The following is a 23,879-nucleotide window of genomic DNA, read 5'->3' as shown; positions in this document are numbered from 1 at the left end:
GTCCTGAGACAGCAGAGCGTAAGTCCTTTTAATTATGCATTTGAAAAATGTTACAAGTCAAAAAAGGAACAAAGGCAGGCTCGGCTCCCTCCGCCCCCACGAGGAGCCCTTGTCCATTTCAGCCTTGCACTCAGAAAGACCCTGGGGGTCTTGTATTTTCCACGTGCTTCATGTTTCATGGTATCTGTCAGAGCCTTAAAACTGGCCCACCCACTACTGTGAAATTTCAAGGAAATAACTGATTCAGTTAAATAACAGTCCCAAGGTAGAACTGGTCTCACAGGTGACCACTCGCTTAAATCCAGAGCCTGCTTTTCTGCCCAAAGCCACTGAAATCTGATCTCCTCCTTCACACAGCCCCAGGTCCCCAATATGCCACCCACCTTCTGACACGTGACTACAGGTCTATACTAATGGAAGCTCTGCTAAAAACATCTCCACCCAATCCTCCTGCCAACGAGGTCAGTTGGCGGGCATCTGTTAAGCCCCTAAACTGGTCAGCGCAGGTTATGTGCCCATTCCTAGATCCAAACAATACTCCAGGACTTCACACCTCCTCCTCGAGAGGAAAGGGAGAGAACTGCTCTTACCTCAGTCTGACAGGCAAGGGAGAGCACACAAACAAAACGTCCCATCTGGAAGAAATCAGGGAAGCTGGGGAAATGAGGACTGTTCACAAACTTTTAAGAGCTCAAACTTGGCTGTGTAACTTTCAGACCTAGCTCATGGTCGGGGACCACCTGAACTGGCCCCCAGGGTTGCCGCTCTCTGAACACAAGGTGCATAGTGAACCCCTCTGCAGTGTAGTACATGTTGCTGCCACAAGTGCAAAGGCCAGAAGGAAAAGACCTTTTAACCAGAGCAATGGGAATCTGAAATGCCAGAAGGGGGAAGGTCTGTTCGCCTGAAGACCTCTTCGAGCCTGCGTGGAAAGGATGGCCCCTTGTCAACCCTGGGGAAGCACATCTGAAGCGTTTTGTCCACTCTTGGGCACTGACTGAGGGTGATGAGCGAGGAAGGGAGCAAGAGGTGACCGCGAGGAGAGCCTAGGAGGCAGGGAACCTGGAGGCGGCAGGGAACCTGGAGCAAGGGGCTGCCTGGCAGGGCTCTGGGCTGACACCCCCACAGCTATAGTTCCATTCACTGGCTCAAATATAAAAGGAACCAAACTGTTTGGGAAAAAGGCCACCCTCTGGCCTTTCAAAACATTATCTCACAGTTCTACGCCATATGAGCGCAGGCTTAATTCATCCAGTGAATTCTATGCAAATGTTTCAAGAAGCTGCTTTAACGGGAACAATGTGTACCTGGTACACACTGATTCTATGGGGGTGGGAGGAGAGGGAGGGAAGGAAGCAAAGAGGAACTGCCTCCCTTCCTACTGTGCTCTTCAGATCTGTCAGTGGAGCCCGGCGCAGCAGATGGCCCCCTCCCCAGCGGCAGGGGAGAGCCCTCCACCCCCTCCGCTGCCTCCAGGAGCATTCTGACTTCCACCAGCAGGCACTCCAGTTATTATGCATCTAGACATATGGATCTACACGAAGAAACCCAGCGCAGCCAAGCTCGGTGCTGGCTCCCACACAGGCGACGCACATGCAGCAGCACAGGAGCCCCGCCCCTGCACCTTGAGGTTCTGAGCTGGGGTCCACAGGAACCACGCCCCAAGGAGACTTTGGGGATGGTAGTGGGGAGACAGGCCATTGGCTTCCCCCCGTTTCTCAGGAAGTCGGCCTCACTCTACTCCTTGGGGATTTCGAACATGCAGAGGCTCTTGTACTTTTGCAGAAGCTCGTTCTTGGTCCTGACTTGCTCCCGGAGGCTCTGCAGCTGCTGCTGCTGCTGCTCAGGGCTCAGGTGGATGCCGGGCATGGTGCTGATGAGCTTGCGCATCTCCTGGAACTTGGTTTTGAGGGCGTTCAGGTCCTGGTGGACCTCCGGGCTGTCCTTGTCCATGCTGTGGGGGAAGAACAGCTGTTAGCATTCGCAGCTTGATACATGTCTTGGCTTTCCCGTCCTGCACCCCCCAGAGCTCGCTGTCATTCCTGCGATAGCTTTTAGAACACTTCATTTTATGTGTCTATCCTCTGACTAGGCTGTCCACCCCCAGAGGAAGGGACGGGTTCTCTTTTAGGCAGCCAGCAAAGAGCTCCCAGGCCTAGCACACTTGCAGATCACACACAGACACTCTTGATCTTCTGTCAAGTCAACTGTCACTCTGTGAGGTCAAGGACCATGTCTGTCTGGTCACAGGTGTCTCCCTACCCTCGGCCCAGTGTGTGGCACACTGCAGGCACTCAAGAAATGTCCGTGGAAAGAATGAATGCTTGGCAAATAAGCTCATGAACATGTTGGTTCAATTAACAAACCAATACCAATATCAGGTGACAAATGCCAAACAAAACTTGCTAAAATATGACATTTTGTCTAATTGGAGCCATTTCTAGGCCAATCAGGAGGCTTCACCAGCTAGCAAGAGCTAATTTTAGCTGAGGTTTTGATGCTGGCTTGAACCTGTTAACATAAAGACTAATTTCCACAGAGCTGTTCATAAATTTTAAATTAGTTAAAATGGAACTGATTTAAATGTCTCAGCAGACACAGGCTCTCTTCTGCCATGGTGATGGACACTCCCTGCCTTTGATTCAAGTTCACTTTCAAGGCAGACCGTTCGCTCTATCTCACAGCTATTAGCTGCACAGAGGTCCTACTCAATGAAAAACAAGGCAAGAACAATCTCCCTTAAGATAAAAAAAAACAGCCTGGCAGTTGCTCTTACACATTTGTTTGTTTGTTTTTTGAGACAGAGTCTCACTCTGTCGCCCAGACTGGAAGGCAGTGGCGCGATCTCGGCTCACTGCAACCTCCACCTCCCGGGTCCCGGATCAAGCAATTCCCCTGCCTCAGCTTCCTGAGTAGCTGGGATTACAGGCACGTGCCAACATGCCCCGCTAATTTTTGTATTTTTAGTAGAGATGGGGTTTCACCATGTTGGCCAGGCTGGTCTCGAACTCCTGACCTCAGGTGATCCACCTGCCTTGGCCTCCCAAAGTGTTGGGATTATAGGCATGAGCCACCGCACCCAACTTCCTATACATTTTTTAAAAGTTAGTAAGTGGATGAGCTTTTGAAAACAAGTGGTTGAGACCAAAACTAAAAGGCAATTCAGTAAGCTGTTCTGAAAGTAAGCCATTGAGGCATAAGAGGGAAAAACTGTCAATGATCATTAATTTTTTAAATAAATGTTCATCCGTAGCGGGAAATTTCAACCCAGATGGTGCTAATTCATGTTTACTATTCATCATTTCTCTGCTTACGCAGGCAAAATATCCATCTTTCCTGGCGATCCATCAGTTACATCTCACACCTTGCAAATCAGATGGCCACCATGGCCAGCTCAGTATTTACCAACAGCTCTAAACTCAGAGGGAGGGTACGGAGAATCAATCACTTCTTCCAGGAAATGAGAGGCCAGCCAAACATCTCTTGTCATTTGATGCCCTCAACTGAGAGACACCATTAACAGTATACCTTATCTCAGATTCTAGAGAGGATGAACTGGTATTCGTGAGAACTAAAAATCCTTTGGAAGGAAGCAAATAGGGAACTTCTTTTATTTTAATTCTTTGAAGTCTCAGCTCTGATCCACAAACGTGGACAGAAACCATCTGGACTTCTGAAATCCTTCTACTTGGATGGCATGCGTGTTAACATACTGTTACGAATTTAAGTCCCAAGGAAGTTTTAAAATTAAAATATAGTTTTTTAAAAAACCGACTCACATCACATGAGTCTGACACAACATGGTAAAACAAACAAAAAAGTACTTAAAATAGAAATGTGGATGACAGGTAATTCCATTCTTGAAGCAAACATAACCTGACCCAGAAGAAAATTTAGTTCTGAAAGTTGAAAGTGGGTCACATTTAAGATGCTCATCTCTGAAAACCCCCAAATCGCAAGGGTTGCCTGTTCTTTGGTGAACTTTCAGGAAAGGAGACAGTCTTCAGACAATAAAAAAGGAGCTGTAAAACAAGCCACCTGGAGGGCAGCTGAGCCAAAAGGGGCCGTGCAGCCCACAGGGGGGCACCTCTGCAAGCCCAACTGCCCTAGTTGGTGGAGGGAAATAGCACAGAACTCCTGGCGTGAAGAAAACACGCTATTCAGAAGTGGGCACCTGCTAAGCCAGGATGACTGTGAAATATTCAAGCCAAAAGAAAAGGGACAGGCCCAAATACTGAGTGAATAAAAGCAGAAAGCTCTAAGTGGGCCTGCCTTTGTGTTCAAGGTTAGTCATCGACCAACTATAGAAGGAATGAAAAAAGCCAGTAGGTCAAGGAGGATGAACATCGTACAAACAAGGCAAGGTCAGAGCACTTTGGTCCCACCTACTGTGGTTTCTTCTTTTTTTGAGACAGAGTTTCACTCTTGTTGCCCAGGCTGGAGTGCAACAGGGCAATCTTGGCTCACTGCAACCTCCGCCTCCTGGGTTCAAGCGATTCTCCTGCCTCGGCCTCCTGAGTAGCTGGGACTACAGGTATGCACCACAACACCCCACTAATTTTGTATTTTCAGTAGAGACGGGGTTTCTCCATGTTGGTCAGGCTGGTCTCGAATTCCCGACCTCAGGTGATCCACCCACCTCGACCTCCCACAGTGCTGGGATTACAGGTGTGAGCCAATGCGCCCGCCCCCTACTACGGTTTTTTAAAAGAGTAGACAAAAATACTACCGCTAGGGGTGATCCTCTGAGCATCCTTCCCACGGATAACAGACAGTTGTATCTGTGTCACCAGACTCACGGGCAACATTCTAGGGTTTAGGTGGGTGTGTCTGAGAATCATGCCCGGATTTTCTTTGTTGTTGTTCTTTTTAGTATGGATGCTTTAGTACAGATGCAAACTGGCCAATAACTGTGTTAGAACCACTGACACGGACTTCCTCCCAAACCTGACAGTCATTTCTTTTGACCTCTTGGTGGCATCTGACTCACGTTTCCCATTTCTTCTTCCTCACAACTTCCATGCACTGTGCCTCATGCTCCACTCTGTCCTAGCTGCCTTGCCCTCAGACTAGCCTTTACCAGTCCACTCCTCTGCCCACAGGCTCTCCTCACACCGTACTAACTCCTGTGGCTTTCATTTTTCTAAGATCATTTCTTAAAAAATGACAGTAATAGGTACTTGAGGGAAAAAATTCAAAAATGACAGACACCCAAGGCTTAGAAAAGGGAAATCTCATTAACCCCTTGTTCCAGAGATAACCTCTGTTAACACGTGGTGTCCACTGTTTCAGATGGCTTTGAAATCTACAATAGCATACAAAACACACAAACTTTTCTTATTTGACAGAAATGTGACCATCCATGGTTCTCATTCTTGCTTTTTCTAGTTAACAATGCACCTCAGATGTCCTTCCACGCTAACACGTATACAATCAGACAGCTAAATCACCCTGGCTATTCACGGGTGGTTGTACTGTTTGTAATGTACTAGAATGACAGTGAACATCTTGTACTTATACCCTTATGTACTTGCGCAACTATTTTGGTAAGATCATTTCCTATAAGTAGGGATTCTGGGTCAAAGGTTATATATATTTAAATTTTTGACAGACATTACCAAAATGTCCTCCAAAAAAAAAAACTGTACTGATGCAGATTCTCTGTAGCCACAGAGGGCGCACGTCTCCCTCCCGCCCTGGATGATACTGTCTACTACTTACCTATCAACTGTGTTTCTCTGCTCCAGTTCTGCCAAGACCTATGAGGCCTTCCAGAGAGGAAGGCCTTGAACTTACACCCTTGCTTTCATCTGCTCACAGCATTACATGTAAAAAATATTCTTTTTAGCAAAAAGCAACAAAAAGTTATGTTGCTAAATGGAGTATGAAAAATCACTGCTCTACAAAATGCCCACAACGTGTACATCCACTCCTGAGCCCTGGACACCGGGAGCACTCCCCAGCCAGCCCTCCTTCCTGCACTTCAGTTTCCTCCCCACAGTTACCAAGGCGTTCCTGCCTGGAGTCTGGGAGACGGCAAATGTCCAGCATAGACTCGCTGTCAGCAGGGGATGAGGGGAGGGCGCAGTCCCACCTACACACTCTACTGGCCGAGCTAGGAGCCTGGCCTCCCAGACCCCCAGACTTGCACCTGTGTGCCCCCTTCTCCCAGCCTCCAGCCTGCCAGCTCCATCTCCTCTAGACCAGCCACCTCCCATTGCCACTGCCTTCCTGTGGATCCAGGTCCTCTCCTCTTCTGAACCACTTCTGCCCCACCCACCTTTAGAAATCCAAGTCAGGCCGGGCGCGGTGGCTCAAGCCTATAATCCCAGCACTTTGGGAGGCCGAGACGGGCGGATCACGAGGTCAGGAGAACAAGACCATCCTGGCTAACACAGTGAAACCCCGTCTCTACTAAAAAAAATACAAAAAACTAGCTGGGCGAGGTGGCGGGCACCTGTAGTCCCGGCTGCTTGGGAGGCTGAGGCAGGAGAATGGCGTAAACCCAGGAGGCGGAGCTTGCAGTCAGCCGAGATCTGGCCACTGCACTCCAGCCTGGGCGACAGAGCAAGACTCAGTCTCAAAAAAAAAAAAAAAACAAAAACAAAAACAGAAATCCAAGTCTGAGCAGGTCACTATGCTGCTTAAAAATCCCAGATGGCGGCCAGGTGTGGCGGCTCACGCCTGTAATCCTAGCACTTTGGGAGGCTTAAGTGAGTAGATCACTTGAGACCAGGAGTTCGAGACCAGCCTGGCCAACATGGCGAAACCCCATCTCTACTAAAAATACAAATAAAAATTTTTTTTGTATGTTTACAAAGGCATGGTAGCGTGTGTCTGTAGACAGAGATGGAACCCCGTCTCTACTAAAAATACAATTTTTTTTTTTTTTTTTTACAAAGGCATGGTGGTGTGTGCCTGCAGTCCCAGCTACTTGGGAGTCTGAGGCACGAAAATCAAGTGATTCCAGTGAACCTGGGAGCCAGAGGTTGCAGTGAGCCACGACATGCCACTGCACTCCAGCCTGGGTGACAGAGTGAGACTCCATTTCAAAAACGATGGCCTCCTACCCACAGACTACACCTTTCAGGCAAATTCAAACTGTGAAGGAGGCCCCCCAGTGCCACCACAAGTGCCTCCAGCCTTCCCAGGCAAAGCTTCCCACTCTTCCCAGAACCCATGTAAATGCTTGCCTGGCATTTCTCACGCCCACTAAGGAAGTGCTCACTCGCAAAGGCCTGCCTTTGTGGGGCTTGCCTTCTGGTGGGGCCCACTTTCTGGTTATAATTCATACTGAGTGGATGGAAATGACATGGCAGAGGAGTGAAGAGGCTTTTAGGCAGACTGGAAACACCTCGCCCAAGCAGTCTATGAACACCCTCTATCTGTGACCGCTCATCCTGCTCCCTGGGGTGTGGCTGAGGGAGAAGAAAGTGAACGGCAGAGGCCTTCAGTAACTGCGTGACTATCCCCGGGAAGCCAGTGTGGGCACTTAGCGGGGGCTGCTTCCTACACAACCCGGGAACAGGTCTCAGCTGGCATGGAAGGCCGGGCAGATTAAAACAGACACTTGAGTGGGCAGAAGACAGTCAATAACACCCTGTTCCCACGAAAGAGGTCTGGCTGGTGCTCTGAGGTCTTGCTGACCTGCTGAAGCGGCCAGGCCAAGCTAGAGGCGCCGGGACAGCGTGCTCATCACTGGAGCCCTGTCTGTGGTGGCAAGGACGGCGCCCCTCTACCTACCTAGCAGCCTCAGACCTTGTAAAGAATTTTAAAAAATTGAATTTAAAAAATGTTTTTTAAAGTACCCACATCGACAGATTACTCTTACAAAGGGAGCCAAAACCATCATGCAAGGCAGCAACAACTGTAATTCAGAAGGCCTAGGCTGGGCTACTTCGTTCCAAACTCAGATTCGATTTATTAAGTTTGAAGGAAAAAATAATAATTTTCCCCAATCTAACAGAGCCTATTTCATTACTCCTTTATGATATATTTTTAAAATGTAGGATCCATATATATCAAGAAAGTCTCAAAGTTGGGATTTATAATATTTCTTATAGGCACGAAAATGTGATTTATTTTCCCTTTCCTCATTCTTTTTTTTTTTGAGACAGAGTCTTGCTCTGTCGCCAGGCTGGAGTGCAATGGTACGATCATGGCTCACTGCAATCTCCGCTTCCTGGGTTCAAGCGATTCTCCTGCCTCAGCCTCCCTAGTAGCTGGGACTACAGGCGCCCGCCACCACACCCAGCAAATTTTTGTATTTTTAGTAGAGATGGGCTTTCACCATGTTGGCCAGGATGGTCTTGATCTCCTGACATCGTGATCCACCCGCCTCGGCCTCCCAAAGTGCTGGGATTACAGGAGTGAGCCACCACGGCCGGCCTCCCTTTCCTCACTCTTTAAAAATAACATAAATGCGTAGTTTAAGTTTTCATTCAACTGCGGGAAAGGCACTAGAAGAGATGAAAGTGCTATGGGTTCCAACTCCAAGCAGGGCTGTCCCAGCCAGAGCACTCCCAGAACCAGGCGGGTCCCTGGGGTACAGGAGAGGCTCTGGTTCACAGGGCTCTGTGCAGCATTTCCATGGGCACTTCTAGTGGAGGGGCTGGAGGGTCTGCCAGCCTGGAGGACTCTGCCCACCCAACAGCACCTGCAGCAAGAGGACCCTCTGTGGGCCTTGTGTTGGGTTATCCGGGCAGGCAACCTGAAGATGGTCTGCAGAGATCCCTGAGTGAAGGGCTAAGTTTGGGTTCAATTTGGGAAGAACGGAGAACAGAGAACAATTAACCAAATAATATTCACAGGATAAAATGAGCATAAAGGCAAAAATACTAATTAAATACTGATTACAATATCCAAAAGCAAGGCTGAACGACCTGGCCAATGAGTGGTATCAACAGGCTTGGAAGTAAAGAAGCAGATTAAAGACGAAATGTTCCAGTAACCAAAAGCATCATGATCTTAGGCAGGCTGCTAGAAAACGCCACGGGAAAGGAAGGGCCAGGGAAATACTGACAAGAAAGAGGAAGGGCAGAAAATTAACCTTAAAAGATAATTAAATGTACCATGAAGATTTAAGAACTAAAACAGTTTGGTGCTGGAGAAGGAGAGAATGTCCAGAAGTAGATCAGAAAACATATGGGAATTCAGTGCATGGTAAAGGTGGCACGGCAAGCAGGGAAAATAACAAATATTCAAAAACAGCAGTGGGAAGATGTGGCTAACTGGGGCCCCCTTACTCTTCCCACCAAAATAAATTCCAGGAGCCTCAAAGAATTAAAAGTAAAAAATGGAACCATGAAAGTTCTAGAAAAAAGGCATCAACACCTATAATTTTAGAGTGGGAAAGCCTTTCTAAGTAGGACCAAAACTCAGAAGCCATAAGGGAAAGGCTTAACAAATCTGACTACAAGAAATTCTATGCATCTGAATGAAAAACAAATACAAAAACCATGACTATGAACAAAGTAAAAAAAGAAAAGCAACAACCCTGGGGGAAGTATTTACAGTACATTTAACAGACATTATTTCCTTTCTGTACATAAAAGAATCTGACAGAGAAATGAGCAGTTTATAGGGAAAAATACAAGCGACATATAAAATCGCCTATGAAAGGATGCTTTACCTAACATAATGAGAAATCAATATATCATTTCTGACCTATGAGATCTGCCAAAGTTAAAAGTTTAATGGTGATGGCAGGTGATGGGGAAAGACACAAACCCTGTCGGTGGAAGCATAGATCAGGGCATTCTTTCTGAATTTGCTCACAGTGACCCAAACGGTAAATTCACATATACCATTGCTAGAAATTTACCCCCACAGAGACTACCAAGAGTTCACCAAGATAGCATGGGCAAAGATGCTTGCTGCAGTGCTGATTCCAAAAGCAAAATGCAGAAACGACAGTGTCCTTGAGCAAGAAACTGTTTACATAAACGACAGCACATTCAGAAAGTGGAATATTATGCAGCTTTGCAAGGGAGCTGGGAGGAGTGAAGGGAGAGGCCCTCTTTCCATTTCATATCCACGGGTACTCGCAGAATCCATCTACAACTTTAATTTTTGTTTAATGCTTTCTGGGTGGCAGACTTATAGGCCATTTTAGGTTAACTGAAGCAGTCTAGTCTACAAGGACTGAATTTTGGAAAATAGTTAGCTAAAAAGATGTAGTGCTCTAAATTTAGCAAAACTATCACAATAAAAAATGTGCTCCAGCAATTCTACTGCTGGGATTTGTCCGATCATAACTTACTCCTACACAAAGATGCTAACCCTAGCACTGCTGGTCATAGCAAGAATAAGAAAACCACCTAGAAGCCCATCAACAGAAAACCAGTTACATCAGTCATGCTGCATCCACAAGATGCAATTTTCTGCAGCTGCCTTAATGAGGTAGATCTTTATGTGCAGTATGGAAAGGTGGCCAAAATAGACTAATCAGTGAAAAAAGTCAAGTACATATAAATTTTTGAAATTCCATTCATATGTAATTCCCAGAAGGAACTTAGGAAAGTATTAATAGCAGTTACTACAGGTGAGGGGACTTGGGGGAAGGAACCCTTTTTCCATTTCTCTGTACTTCTAAACTTGCAGTTGTTACTTTTATTAAATAATTTTTCAAAAATTCTGAATTACTTATGAGAACAAGAAAGGCTAAATTCACTACTTCAGGTTTTACCTCCTTACTCATCCCCTGTGCAAGAAGTAAACAAATAACAAAAGGATCACTGGGGAAGTCATAGGAAAGGAAGGGACCCAGGGCCAGAGAGCACCACCTGGGTGGACTGGACACGATCCTAGCCCTCATCTCCGCCCGCCACGACTGTGTCTTGACTGGCTTCCAGCCTGACAGTTGCACTAGCTCCCCATCCCTCAGAAGACCCCTGCCCTGTTTCCTGGCTCTTCCCTCCTCTCCAGCCCCCTCTTCCTGCCTTGGATGTATGCTCAGCACCACCAAGCTAGAAGGTGACTCCCATGAGTAGATGCTATTTCTTGGCTTCGTGTCCTTACATGTTTTTCCTATACCACCCTTCCTCCTGCCTCCCTTTCCTAATTGAAGACTCATGTTGGCATCAATCTCACCAAGCCTTCTGACTGCCCCAGGCTTCACGTGGTCTCCTCTCCCTTCCTCCTCTGCCCTTATTCCTCCCTCATTAGCCTATAAACTCAAAAGACACGCCTATACTGAAGGTTTTCAGGTTGGATCCTAGCCTCTTCTCATATTTACAGCTGCAGAACCACTCCATTCCTTTGCAGCTACTGTTTCCTCCAAGTGGCTTTTTCTGCTCTTCTGTCTTGTCTTTCTTTTTTTCCTCTCTTTCTCTCTTTCTTTCTTCTTTGAGACAGAGTCTATGTCACCCAGGCTGAAATGTAGCAGTGTGATCATGGCTCACTGTAGCCTCAGCTCCCTGGGTTCAAGCTATCCTCCCATCTCAGTGTCCCCAAGTGCTGGGCTTACAGACAGACATGAGGCACCGCACCTGACCTGTGTCTTTCTTACCAGGGGGTTTCTTCCTATGCTTAGTGGCCTTGGCCATTCACTCATATGTTTAAGAATAGAACATTAAAAGGCTTAGTGGAAGCTCTGCAAATGAGTGATGCTTGTTCATTTTCTCAGAATTAATTGAGTAGGCTTTTTTTTTTTTAATGTCTTTTCTCTTAATTGGTCACACACGATAGAGAGGGCACTTCCACTCTCTTTGGCTGCCAATCTAGAAGCCAGGTGGGGGAAGGCTCGGGTGGGGTCTCTCTTCAGACTGCAAACTTTCTCTTTATCCCTCTTTTCAGTTATGATTCTCCCTACCTACCCCTGCAGTGTGCCTGTTGTCCCCCAGTCCAGGTACCCTCTGGCTTATTTGTTCCTAAGAAGAAATCTTGGGAGAGTAACCTTTTAACCACCCACCAACTTAGAAGAAGGGTAGTCACCTGGCCGCTTGGAGGGGATGGGAGGTGGGACAGGACTGCTTCTTAAACAGACTTCCAAGTAATCATCCTGTTCTTAGACCCACCTTCACCCCTATTTCCAGGGGGTCCTTGCACTAGAGTTCCTGAGATCTGGGGGTAGGCCATGTTTAACAAGCCAGCTGCTTAGGAGTTGGTAGATGAATTAGCACTGGTCATTCACTTTGTAGCGATCATCTCCTGTCCTATTCTTTTCGGTTTTATGCTTTTTATTTTTGAGATAGGGTCTCGTTCTGTCACCCTTGCTAGAGTACAGTGGCATGATCTGGGTTCAAGTGATCCTCCCGCTTCAGCCTTCCAAGTAGCCAGGACTGCAGGCACACACCACGCCTGACTAATTTTTTTTTTTTTTGTATTTTTTGTAGGGATGGGTTTTTGCCATGTTGCCCAGGCTGGTCTTGAACTCCCAGGCTCAAGCGACCAGCTCACCTCAGCCTCCTAAAGTGTTGGGATTACAGGCATGAGCCACTGCGTCTGAAGGTTTTATGTATTTTTTTTTAAGTCCCTTCTGTGTCCCTTTAGACGAAACAGAGACAAGCACATGTGATCAACCCACTAGGTTTCACAGGTACGCTCTTGAGTACATCTCCCAACAATCCTATGACATAAGCATTCCCATTTCATAAGAGAAAAACAGGCTCAGAGAAGCTAAGCTACTTGCCCAGGTCACCCAGTCAGCACATTATAGAGCTATTACATAATCTAAACCTCTCTTTTGAGGTCCACTATGGACATATTAGAGATAAGAAGATTATGGCCTAGAAAGGTTAGACATTTATATCAAGATTAGAAGGCATGAAAATGTCAGTATACAGATTTGAACTCAGGACTGTCTAACTTCAAAGCTTCTCTGTAGTATAACTTACTACTACATCTTTAAGGCCAGCCCAACCCAGCTGCTTTACCAGGGCTCAAGAATATACTCTTGGGGGGTTCAAGAGCTGTCTTTGTGAATGTGTACATTTTGTGTTTTCCTTTTTCCACATTTTTCTTAAAACCAGTAAACTGGGGTTAATCTGACTAAACCCTTTATAATCTGGCACTGCCCTGGGATTACAGGGGCTCCATATGTATTTCTGTCTGTGATCATTATCACAGGCTCACAAAAACTGAACAGGCTGTCTTATCCCAGAAACATTTTTTAAAATTTATTTATTTATTTTTGAGACAGAGTCTTGCTCTTGTTGCCCAGGCTGGAGTGCAACGGCATGATCTCGGCTCAATACAACCTCCACCTCCCGGGTTCAAGTGATTCTCCTGCCTCAGCCTCCCGATTAGCTGGGATTACAGGCACCCACCACCACACCTGGCTAATTTTTGTTTTTAGTAAGAGACAGGGTTTCACCATGTTGGCCAGGCTGGTCTCAAACTCCTGACCTCGTGATCCGCCTGCCTCGGCCTCCCAAAGTGCTTGGATTACAGGCATGAGACACCACGCCCGGCCCTTATAAACAGTAAACACCAAGTGAAGCCAAATGAAGCCAGGGTCTAATGTGAGAACAAAGCCTTTGTAGTTATTTGAAAAGTGGCAGAAGAGCATCAGGTCATCCCACAGCAAGTGAATTTAGTTTGCTTAAACTCAAAAGTGGGTGGGCCACTAATAGTCAAGACCTTCACGTTGTAACAATTCCATTTCAGTAAAACAGTGAAGAGCACATTCATGTTCACCTGAATGTTACTGGATTCGTAATTTTCTTTTAATTTACTTTGTTTTGGTCTTTAATGGCTGAATAAGAGTTATAAGCCTAAGGGTTTACACCTACTATCACGTGGATATACAGTGAAGTAACATAATGAAAATAATTTACAGCCTGGGCAACACGGTGACACTCCATCTCTACAAAAAATACAAAAATTCGCTGGGTGCTGTGGCTCATGCCTGTGGTTCCGGTTACTTGGGAGGGTGAGGTGGGAGGATGGCTTCAGGCCTGGAGGTTGAGGCTGCAGTGAGACGAGATCAGGCCACTGTACTCCAGTCCGGGTGACAGAGCGAGACCCCATCTCAAAAAAAATAGTAATTTAGGCAAACACGGGGATCAGTAAGACTTTTGTGCTTTTGTTTTTGGTTCTTCCTTTACAGAGTCACTTTGAAAACTCAGGCTACCCTGAAGGTTGGCCAAAAGGATGACAATTATTTCCTTTGGTACTGTTAGAACAAAGTCAGTACAGGTGGGTCTAATCATCTCAGGTAACTTCTGTGTTTTTGTTTAGTCTAATGTTTCCCATCGCCACCGCTCCCCTCTCAATCTTTTTGAATTATGGGTTATTCCCAATCATGTCTTTTTTTCTTTCTATGCCCCTTTTACTGTGTCCATCCCATAGCACTTGGCAGTGTCCTACACAGGGAAGATGATGCTTATCTGTTGAGTCTGTTGAAATAAGGAACTAAAGTGAGTATTACTAACATTAAAGGTGAGAAAACTGAGGCTTAAAGAGATTTAATTTGCTCAAGATCGATGGGATGCACGTTTGAGCCGCTGGACAAAAGTCTGTATGTAGTCTCTAAGCTGGCTTCATTCTTAAGGATATCGCACCTCTCGGGGCTCAAATCGTTTGCTTAACTCATGGTATGTCTCGGTGGTCTTGGGAAAGGCCTCTTCCCGCTCTGGGTCTGAGTTTCCCCATCTGCGAAACGGGGGCGTGCCCTAGAGCGCCAAGGCCTCTTGAAGCTCTGAAACGGCTGAGACGAGAAGCTGGAGGGAGTATGGGGCCTGGTCCTCTCCTAGGTTCTTACCATTTGATGATGCTGTGAACCAAAGGTAAAAAGGAGTAGTTCTCTTCCTCCCTCGCGCGGGCAGGTGACTGAGGCCGTGGCGCCGGCGACTGCTGCGGCTGAGGCGCAGGGACAGGCGGCGGCTGAGGGGGCGGCAGCGGCTTGGTGTCAGGCAGTGGCTGGTCGGACGTTGGCGGCAATGCATCTTCCGTCTGTCGCCCGGCTGCCACCCCAGCAGAGGCCATGGCTCCGGGGTTAGGTTAACCCAGAGGTCGGGTCGCCGAAAGCGTCGCGAACTCTATACGTCACCACCGCGCGCCCTGCAGGGGCGCAGTGTGGAGGAAGGCTCTGAGCATGCGCACTGGGCACTCGGCTGGCAACGAGGCGGAGGGGGGGGGGGGGGGAGACTGTTGCTAGGCGACGGGCCGTGGGTGGGTCTGGGATGCCTGGTTTTGGGTTGAGTCAAGATTGCTTAATTATTAAATAGTGAGAAATAGGGGATTTATTTCAGAAATAACAATTTTTTTTTTGAGACGGAGTTTCGCTCTTGTTGCCCAGGCTGGAGTGCAGTGGCGCGATCTCGGCTCAACGCAACCTCCGCATCCCGGGTTCAAGTGATTCTCCTCCCTCAGCCTCCCAAGTAGCTGGGATTACAGGCATACACCACCACGCCCGGCTAATTTTGTATTATTAGTAGAGACGGGGTTTCTTCATGTTGATCAAGCTGGTTTCGAACGCCCCACCTCAGGTGATCCGCCCTCCTCGGCCTCCCAAAGTGCTGAGATTACAGGCGCAAGCCACCGCACCTGGCCAGAAATAACAATCTTCTTATTCCTATTCACACGATGAGGAGGGCCCCAAAGGCACAAACACAGGAAGCCTTGAGGTCAGTAAGGCGCAGCCTGGCCCAGTGCACCCAAGTCTGGAGAGGAACCACTGGACCTGCAGGAGGCGTAGACAGCACTTACCTGCTGGCTAAGGCACCAAACCCGGCCCGGCCCACAGTGCGAGACATCGAGACCTCGTGCTTAGCCCTAAGGACGCAGAGGCAAAGGGATTGCGGTCCCTTCAGTGCTGCATGGCTGCTGAGAGTCTGATAATTCAACTCAACACACTTTTAGTATGCACCTGCTGGATGGCCAGGTGTAATGTGTGGTTGCAGGGAGGCTGTCCTTGCTTTCAATACAAGGTAGAGGGGATTCGTGCCAGGAATAAATATCATCCTGGAAGAACGACCAAGTCAGGTACTCTCCATACCTTCGGGCCAGTTCCTCAAACCCCTAGGTCCCAGTTTCCTCACCCCTAAAATCATATTTAGTTCAGAGTCATGGCAGAGCCTAAACTGCATTCTAACTTCACATTCGTGGCTGACCCCAAAAGGTCTTGTTGGCATGAGGACTCCCTAGGATCGTAGGCCAAAGATGGGTTTATGGTTATGCTTCTCAAAACAAGTTTGCTATGAGGGCTAAGTAGCAATTTTCTGCGCAATGGGGACACCCACCCTAAGCTTAGCTAGTGAGTAGAAGACATGAGTGGGGAAAGCCGTCAACTGGCGAGCCCATTCTGCTGTAATCCACCATCATGGGCAGTAAAGAGAGGCAAGGAGGTCCACATCCACATAGCGCTATGAACAGGAGCCTTAAGAGCAAGGTGGCCAGGGAAAGGATCAATGCTGATATTTTCAGGCACATTGGGAGGGCTGTGTGGAGGCAGATCCTTGTGGAGTAGGACCATAGACAGAAGTGCTGTTGGAGGGTGCGCTGTACAGGTTCTCTGCAGCAAGAGCTGCCTGTGGTGCCCCAGAGAGAGAGCAAAGGGAGGGAGTGGGTTGCGGGGTTTTCTTCCTTCTAACTATGAACCTTTCCAACTAAGGGAAAGTCCAGGAGTTCTAGTAGAGCATGGAGGAAAAAAAAGGCCTGTTAGAATAGGGCCAGATGTGCTTGAAGAGACTGTATACCCTTGGAGTCATCTGGGGAAAGATGATATAGTAATAGTAATAATAATAATAATAGTAATTACCACAACTACCATGGAATAAAAGTAGATACAAGGAACAGAGTTTCAGTCACTGTCTCACTTAATCCACAAAAAGAGGTCTAGAAGATGGATGTCAGGATCTCCATTTTCTAGACAAGAAAACTAAGACTTACAATGGTTAAGATCCCAGCCTAAGGGTCCACGGTGCTTGCTGACTCCAAGCCTATGATCTTTTTTTTTTTTTTTTTTTTTTTTTTTTTTTGAGACGGAGTCTCGCTCTGTCACCCAGGCTGGAGTGCAGTGGCCGGATCTCAGCTCACTGCAAGCTCCGCCTCCCGGGTTTACGCCATTCTCCTGCCTCAGCCTCCCGAGTAGCTGGGACTACAGGCGCCCGCCACCTCGCCCGGCTAAGTTTTTGTATTTTTAGTAGAGACGGGGTTTCACTGTGTTAGCCAGGATGGTCTCGATCTCCTGACCTCGTGATCCGCCCGTCTCGGCCTCCCAAAGTGCTGGGATTACAGGCTTGAGCCACCGCGCCCGGCCCAAGCCTATGATCTTAACCAACGCTAAAGAGACTTCAGGTCCCTACCAGTTCTGTAACTTTATGATTCAAAATGTTAAAGTGGGTTTGAATTCAGAATTCAAAAACCAATCCAATATTCATCAATAATATCCCCCATGGCAATCACACGTCATCGTTGGCCTCCCAGCATGTTTTATAACTTAATTATGAGCCACAACTATATCGTTGTCAGGAAAATGAGGATGCCTCTTAAAAGAAAAACACTTGAGGTATAAATAGATATGGCTAAAGAAAACAAATTGAAAACCTAGGAAGCATGAGCCAGTATGGTGCATTGACAGTTTGCCCTAAAAATAGTTAATATAATTAGTGGCAAAGAGTAAAGCTGACTTCATAATGTTGCAAGCGGATATCAGAAAAATACTGCCTGTGCTGGTTTCATTAAAGCTGAAATTGCTGCAACAAATGTGTGTCTGTTTATAACCTGCTCTGTTAAAAGTCAGGAAAGACAGACACTCCATTGATATGTAAGGAGAATGTATTGTAGTGAAGGAAACTTCGCCCCACCACAAGGTAAGCTCTAAGGTCATTGCTTTCTTAGGTGGATTTATGCCGTGTCTCACGGGGCCTTGTCCAGTTAGTGGTTACAAGGTCAGGCTTTGGAGCCAGCAGCTTGACTTCAGCCTCAACTCAGCCTCCTTGGAGCTTCATGACTGGACAATTGCTTAACCTCACTTCATGCAGCCATGCCATCTCACAAGATTGAATGGGTCATTACTTGTAAAGCACTTAGAGTAAGTATCTGTGCACAGTAAATAGTAATTCTTCTTGCTATTCAGTTTTAGGGCTTCTTACTTCGCCAACTAACAAAACCCAGACAGACTGCAGCTAAGAGGAATGATCCACATCGCTGCGCTTTGATAAGAATGTAAGCCAAACACGCAAGCCACAGAGGCTGTGTTCAGTTTTCTAGCAGCCATATTGAAAAATAAGAAAACAGGTCAGGTGTGGTGGCTTATGTCTGTAATCTCAGCACTTTGGGATGCCAAGGCTGGTGAATCACTTGAGGTTAGCCTGGGCAACATAGTAAAACCCCGTCTCTACTAAAAATACAAAGATTAGTTGGGCTTGGTGGCACACACCTGCAGTCCCAGTTACTTGGGAGGCTGAGGCAGGAGAATTGCTTGAACCTGGGAGGCGGAGGTTGCAGTGAGCTGAGATCATGCCACTGCATTCCAGCCTGGGCGATAGAGCAAGGCTCCGTCTCAAAAAAAAAAAAAAGAAAAAAGAAAACATAGGTGAAGCTAATTTTAATAATATATTTTATTTAACCCAATACATCCAAAATATTATAATTTCAACAAGTAATCAATATTAAAATTATCAATAGGACATTTTACTGTTTTCCCTACTGTCTTTGAAACCGGGTATGTGTTTTACACGTATGGTACATCTCAATTCCAACTAGTCATATATCACTGCTCAGCAGCCAAATGTGGCCAGCAACTGCAGACCTGGATGGTGCAGAGAAATGGATTCATATCGATGTAGACGACACTCACATCATAATGGTGGAAATGGAGGAAAAAGCGAGTTGTACAATGGACGTAGAGTATATTAGCACTTATGCAAATGTCGAAACATGAAAACTAACATTCTCTATTGTCTATAAATACGACATCTATGTAAATATATTTGAAAAAGGAACTGGAGGGTACACCCCATGTGGATGGGATAGGGGATGAAGCAGGGACTGGGAATATAACAGGCACAGCAACTTTCTACGTGGTGTTTTATCTCTTGTATATAAGATAACTTGAAGCAAATAGGATAAATATGAGCAATTGCCAAATAGAGGGGTGGGTGCAAGGGGGTTTGGCTCTACTCCTGTCTGGCTCTATGACGCTGGGAAAGTTATTTAATCTCCCTGAGCCTCGGTCTCCTCATCTGCAAAATGGAATCATACAGTATCTGCCTAAAGGGGCTGCTGAAACAGTTACAAGAGTGAATGCATGTCAAGAGCTTCAAACGGTGCCTGGCATATAGTAAGCATCTAAGCGTTAGCTACTACTGCTACTTAATTTTTTTTTCAAAAAACCCTGGAGTAATTGTTCCTTATGCAATAAACTGCTACTACAAGAACACATACAAAAACCAGACTGCACCCAGAATTGAACTTTCAGATGCTCAAAGTGGACCCATATCGCAAATATCTACGAATATTCTTGTGATACAAGAATTCTGCTACGTGAAGTCCAAAAATAGTCTTGTCTCCGTCAGACAAACACCATGGGTCTTGTTAAACCGATCATGTCATCATATGATAGAGGGCTTTTTCATCAAAGCTATATTCTTACTTATGATTCATCCTTTTCTTTTCATAACCTGGAGCCTCAGGCAGGTGGAAAAAGCTACACAATACTTTGATTTTTGTGAGTTAAAAAAAAAAAAACCAGCAATCATTGTTCTGGCCAAATGTAGTGCAATGTATACCAGGAATCAGCTCACTGAAGCCACGATTCATTGCATAAACCTCAGACAAAAACCCTTTGCTCGGGTCTACCCTGCGGATTGTCTTTCTTCTCTCTCTGAGCTCCGCCTGAACCTCTCCTTTTTATTCTTTTCAGCCATTCAACCCTTATTCTGAGACACTCCATTATGTTCATTTTCTCAACTCATTTCTGGTCGCGGTTTCATTTCTCAGAATCATTTGTTTTGGGGGCATTTCAGCATACAAATCCAACTGTATTTTTTTCAGACTCAGAGAATGTTCTCCTTGAGTCCCTTCTTTTAGTGCTTCTGTTTATGATCTTTCACCAGACCTTCACCAGCTGCCCTTAAATTACCAAACAGCTTTTGATATAATACAAATGAGAGGCAATCCATTCCAGGAACTAGCTTTTATCAAAAATGGTTCATTATTGTTCTGACGCCATATTCTTTCCAATCTCCTTACTAAGTAATTTTCATCCAAATTAATTGTTAGCCAAGTTCTTTTTCTGTTTACCGTCTGCTCCCCAAAAGCCTCAACCTTAACCCCTTCTGTTAATCCTTTTTTTAAAAAAAATACCCTTCTTCTCATGGTCATCTTTTTGTTTTTCTCACTGTTACCCCCCCACTTTGTTTTTTTTTCTTTTTTTTTTTTTTGAGACAGAGTTTCACTCTTGTTGCCCAGGCTGGAGTGCAATGGCGCAGTCTCGGCTCACTGCAACCTCCACCTCCTGGGTTCAAGCGATTCTCCTGCCTCAGCTCCCGAGTAGCTGGGATTACAGGCACCCACCACCATGCCCAGGTAATTTTTTTGTATTTTTAGTAGAGACGGGGTTTTGCCATGTTGGCCAAGTTGGTCTCGAACTCCTGACCTCAGGTGATCCACCCACCTCAACCTCCTAAAGTGGTGGGATTACAGGTATGAGTCACTGCGCCTGGCCCGACTCTTCCCTTTTTCTAGAAGTTGTTTTGGGTTTCACTTTACTAGATTGATTGTACATCTTTTGACTCTTAACTCCAGTTTCAAAATTGTAATTAAAAAATTAGCCAGGCAGGAGAGTCGCTTGAACCCAGGTGGCAGAGGCTGCAATGAGCTGAGACTGTGCCACTGCACTCCACCCTGGGTGACAGAGTGAGACTCCGTCTCAGAAAAAAAAAAAAAAAAAAAATTAGCCAGGCATGGTGTTGCTTGTAGTCCCCAGCTACTTGAGGGACCAAGGCAGGAGGATTGCTTGAGCCCAGGAGTTGGAGGCTGCAGTGAGCTATGATGGCACCACTTCATTCCAGCCTGGGCAACAGAGCGACACCCTGACTGAAACAACAACAACAACAAGAAGATTATGCAACTGGAATGCCAAAGAGGCTGGGATCTTTGCTGCCTCAGAGTGTGGTGTGGCTTGCGAGGTCCCAGCCTGATACTCACAGGGAGCACGGAGAGAATTATGGTTGTTTATTGACCAACCTTGTGCTGGGCATTTTGTGTAGATTTGCCTCCTTCTTATGAAACTCTGAAATATCTATTACCCTACCTGCCGGGGAGGGGGAAACTGACTCACGTTGAGCCTTTCTCTTGAAGGCTCACACCTCGGCTCTTTCTGAACCCTGAGCCGCCAAGTTCTTAGATACAGCTCACTCATCTTGTCAGCTACAGGGACCTGACTGCCCTCCTTCCTGCTGGCTCTCTCTGTGTGGACGGAGCACGCTGGAGGCTGGAGGGCTGAAGGGAGAGTGCAGCCAGCCAGGAGGGTTGGATGGTAGCTCTGTACCTCCCAGTGGTGTTGGCTCATGGAGGTGCTGGCCTGGAAGGGTGAGCCGTGGCATCGGTGTGCGGGCGATGCAGAGTGAACCGTCCCCAATCCCTCCTTTCCTTTCTTTAAGTGGGTCAGGTGGAGGACGCAGCGGTCGTAATCTATGACACTGCTGTCCTCAGTCACTTCTCCCTCCTACCCAACCAGCTTCCTCATCTGCAGATCAGGAATCCTCACTGGGGATTTTGCTGCTTTCATGGGGAGGCTGCAAGTGAGATGATGTAGACAAAGGGCTCTGTAAAGAAACCAGTTAGAATTTGGGGACCTGGCATGGAAACCCCTGTGGCCACCTAACACCTAGTAGAATGAATCTAGGGGTCACATACTCACTTCTGGTTCCAACAAACGGTGTGGTCCCTCACCTAAGAGCTGCAAGGAAATACCCCTGGCCATCCACACACCAGGTGTGGGCACCGGCTTCATGCCCAGGTCTTGCAGGATCAGAGACAGAGAGGAGGAAGGGGTGCTCCAGGCCAGCCCACACTAGAACAAATTGAGCTTCAGAAGGAAGGGGACCCTGTTGATGGTTTCATTCATTTTGCAGATGAGGACACAGAGGCCCAGGGAGGCCAAATGACTCACTCACAGTCATGCAGCTGGTGGTGGGAGAAGGGAGTATCGTTTGCTTATTTTTCCCCTCCAACTCTCATGTTGAAATGTGACCCTCCATGTTGAAGATGGGGCCTAGTGGGAAGTGTTTGGGTCGTGGGGTGGATCCCTCATGAGTGGCTTGGTGCCCTCCTCACAGCAATGAGTGAGTTCTTGCTCAATTAGTTCACATGGGAGCTGGCCGTTAGAATCGGAGAACTCTCTCCTCTCTCTTGCTCCCTCTCTCGCATGTGGTGCACCCACTCCCCCTTCACCATCTGCCACAAGCAAAAGCGTCATTCTTTTTTTTTTTTGAGACAGAGTCTCACCCTGTTGCCCAGGCTGGAGTGCAGTGGCACAATCTTGTCTTACTGCAAACTCCATCTCCTGGGTTCAAGTAATTCTTGTGCCTCAGCCTCCCAAGTAGTTGAGACTATAGGTGTGTGCCACCACGCTCAGCTAATTTTTGTATTTTTAGTAGAGGCGGGATTTCACTATGTTGGCTAGGCTGGTCTTGAACCCCTGACCTCAAGTGATCTGCCTGCTTCGCCCTCCCAAAGTGCTGGGATTACAGGCGTGAGCCACTGTGCCTGGCCAGAGTGGAAGCTTCTTGAGGCCTCACCAGAAGCAGATGCTGGTGCCATACTTCCTGTACAGCCTGCAGAACGATAAGCCAAATAAACCTCTTTCCTGTAAATGACCCAGCCTCAGGTGTTCCTTTACAGCAACACACAAAAAACACACAAAGGAACTCTTAACAAGGTGGGATGTGGAAACAGGAACAAGTACGGACCTTGACCTCAGGAAGAAATCAGGAACCAAAAAGGACAGATGGCTTTCAGGGTAATGTTTCTAGCCTGTGTGTTCTACCTCCTCAGTGTCTTAATTGGTTTTAAATCTGCAGTTGGCCGGGCACAATGGCTCACGCCTGTAATCCCAACACTTTGGGAGGCCGAGGCGGGCGGATCACTTGGGGTCAGGAGTTCAAGACCAGCCTGGCCAACATGGCGAAACCCTGTCTCTACTAAAAATACAAAAATTAGCTGGGTGTGGGGCCGTGCGCCTGTAATCCCAGCTACTTGGGAGGCTGAGATAGGAGAATTGCTTGAACCTGGGAGGCGGAGGTTGCAGTGAGTCGAGAACATGCCACTTCACTCCAGCCTGGTGGACAGAATGAGACTCCATCTCAAAAAAAAAAAAGTAAAAAAGAAAGAAAAAAAAATCTGCAGCAAATGCATATCATTGTGGTTTTTCATGTTTTGGAAAAATCCAGGGCTGGCAGTCATGAGAGGGCTTAAACCCAGCTCCAAGCAGGCAGTAATGAGCATGCGGGGCTGTCCGGCCTCTGGTGAGCCATTGCTGGCTTACATATGTCTTGATTTTTCCGGTGGCCTTGGTGACAGCTGGCAAGGGACACTGCTTATGTAATGGCCTTGCCAGAGATTGCTGCAACTGCAGGGAGAGAAAAAGTATGGAAAGAGCCATCCCCAGGCTAGGAAACAGAGGAGCTTCCTGCAAGGAAAATTCAGGGGTATTTATTAAAAACTTCTGGGCAGACAAGCTTATGACCCTATAGTGACCACCAAGCCTCTAACTAGATGTCACCCCGGAAGCCAGGTGAGAGAAAGGCCAGCTGTGGGGCAAGTGCTCCAAGTTGGCCCCAGGCCTGAATGTTAGAGTCAAGCTAGTTGCCATGGTTTGAAAGTTTGGGTCCCCCAAAAGTTCATATGTTGAAATCCTAATCCCCAATGTGATGGTATTAGGAGGTGAGGCCTTTAGGAGGTGATTAGGTCACAAGGGTGGAGCCCCC

The 23,879-nt window shown here is 47.0% G+C and overlaps 1 protein-coding gene across 1 annotated transcript; it reads right to left on the bottom strand.

The window, feature by feature from the left end:
- Positions 1-7: 7 nt before the first annotated feature.
- On the bottom strand, positions 8-15,051 carry MED9 (mediator complex subunit 9). The gene is made up of 2 exons (XM_003912403.3): positions 14,705-15,051; positions 8-1,954 (listed from the first exon to the last, which is right to left on the bottom strand). Exons 1-2 carry the CDS (start codon positions 14,926-14,928, stop codon positions 1,738-1,740), a joined length of 441 nt encoding a protein of 146 aa, XP_003912452.1. The 5' UTR covers positions 14,929-15,051; the 3' UTR covers positions 8-1,737.
- Positions 15,052-23,879: the final 8,828 nt, after the last annotated feature.

Source organism: Papio anubis, chromosome 17, assembly GCF_008728515.1.
Source record: "Papio anubis isolate 15944 chromosome 17, Panubis1.0, whole genome shotgun sequence".
Classification (NCBI taxonomy): Eukaryota; Metazoa; Chordata; class Mammalia; order Primates; family Cercopithecidae; genus Papio; species Papio anubis.
This window is presented reverse-complemented; position numbering and strand designations above follow the sequence as displayed.

Bases quoted from the DNA above. Each gene is read 5' to 3' on its own strand.
- MED9 (XM_003912403.3), bottom strand. From the start codon at position 14,928: ATGGCCTCTGCTGGGGTGGCAGCCGGGCGACAGACGGAAGATGCATTG. The intron at 1,955-14,704 runs GTAAGAACCTAG...CTTCCCCCACAG, and splicing joins GTTCACAGCATCATCAAATG to CATGGACAAGGACAGCCCGG.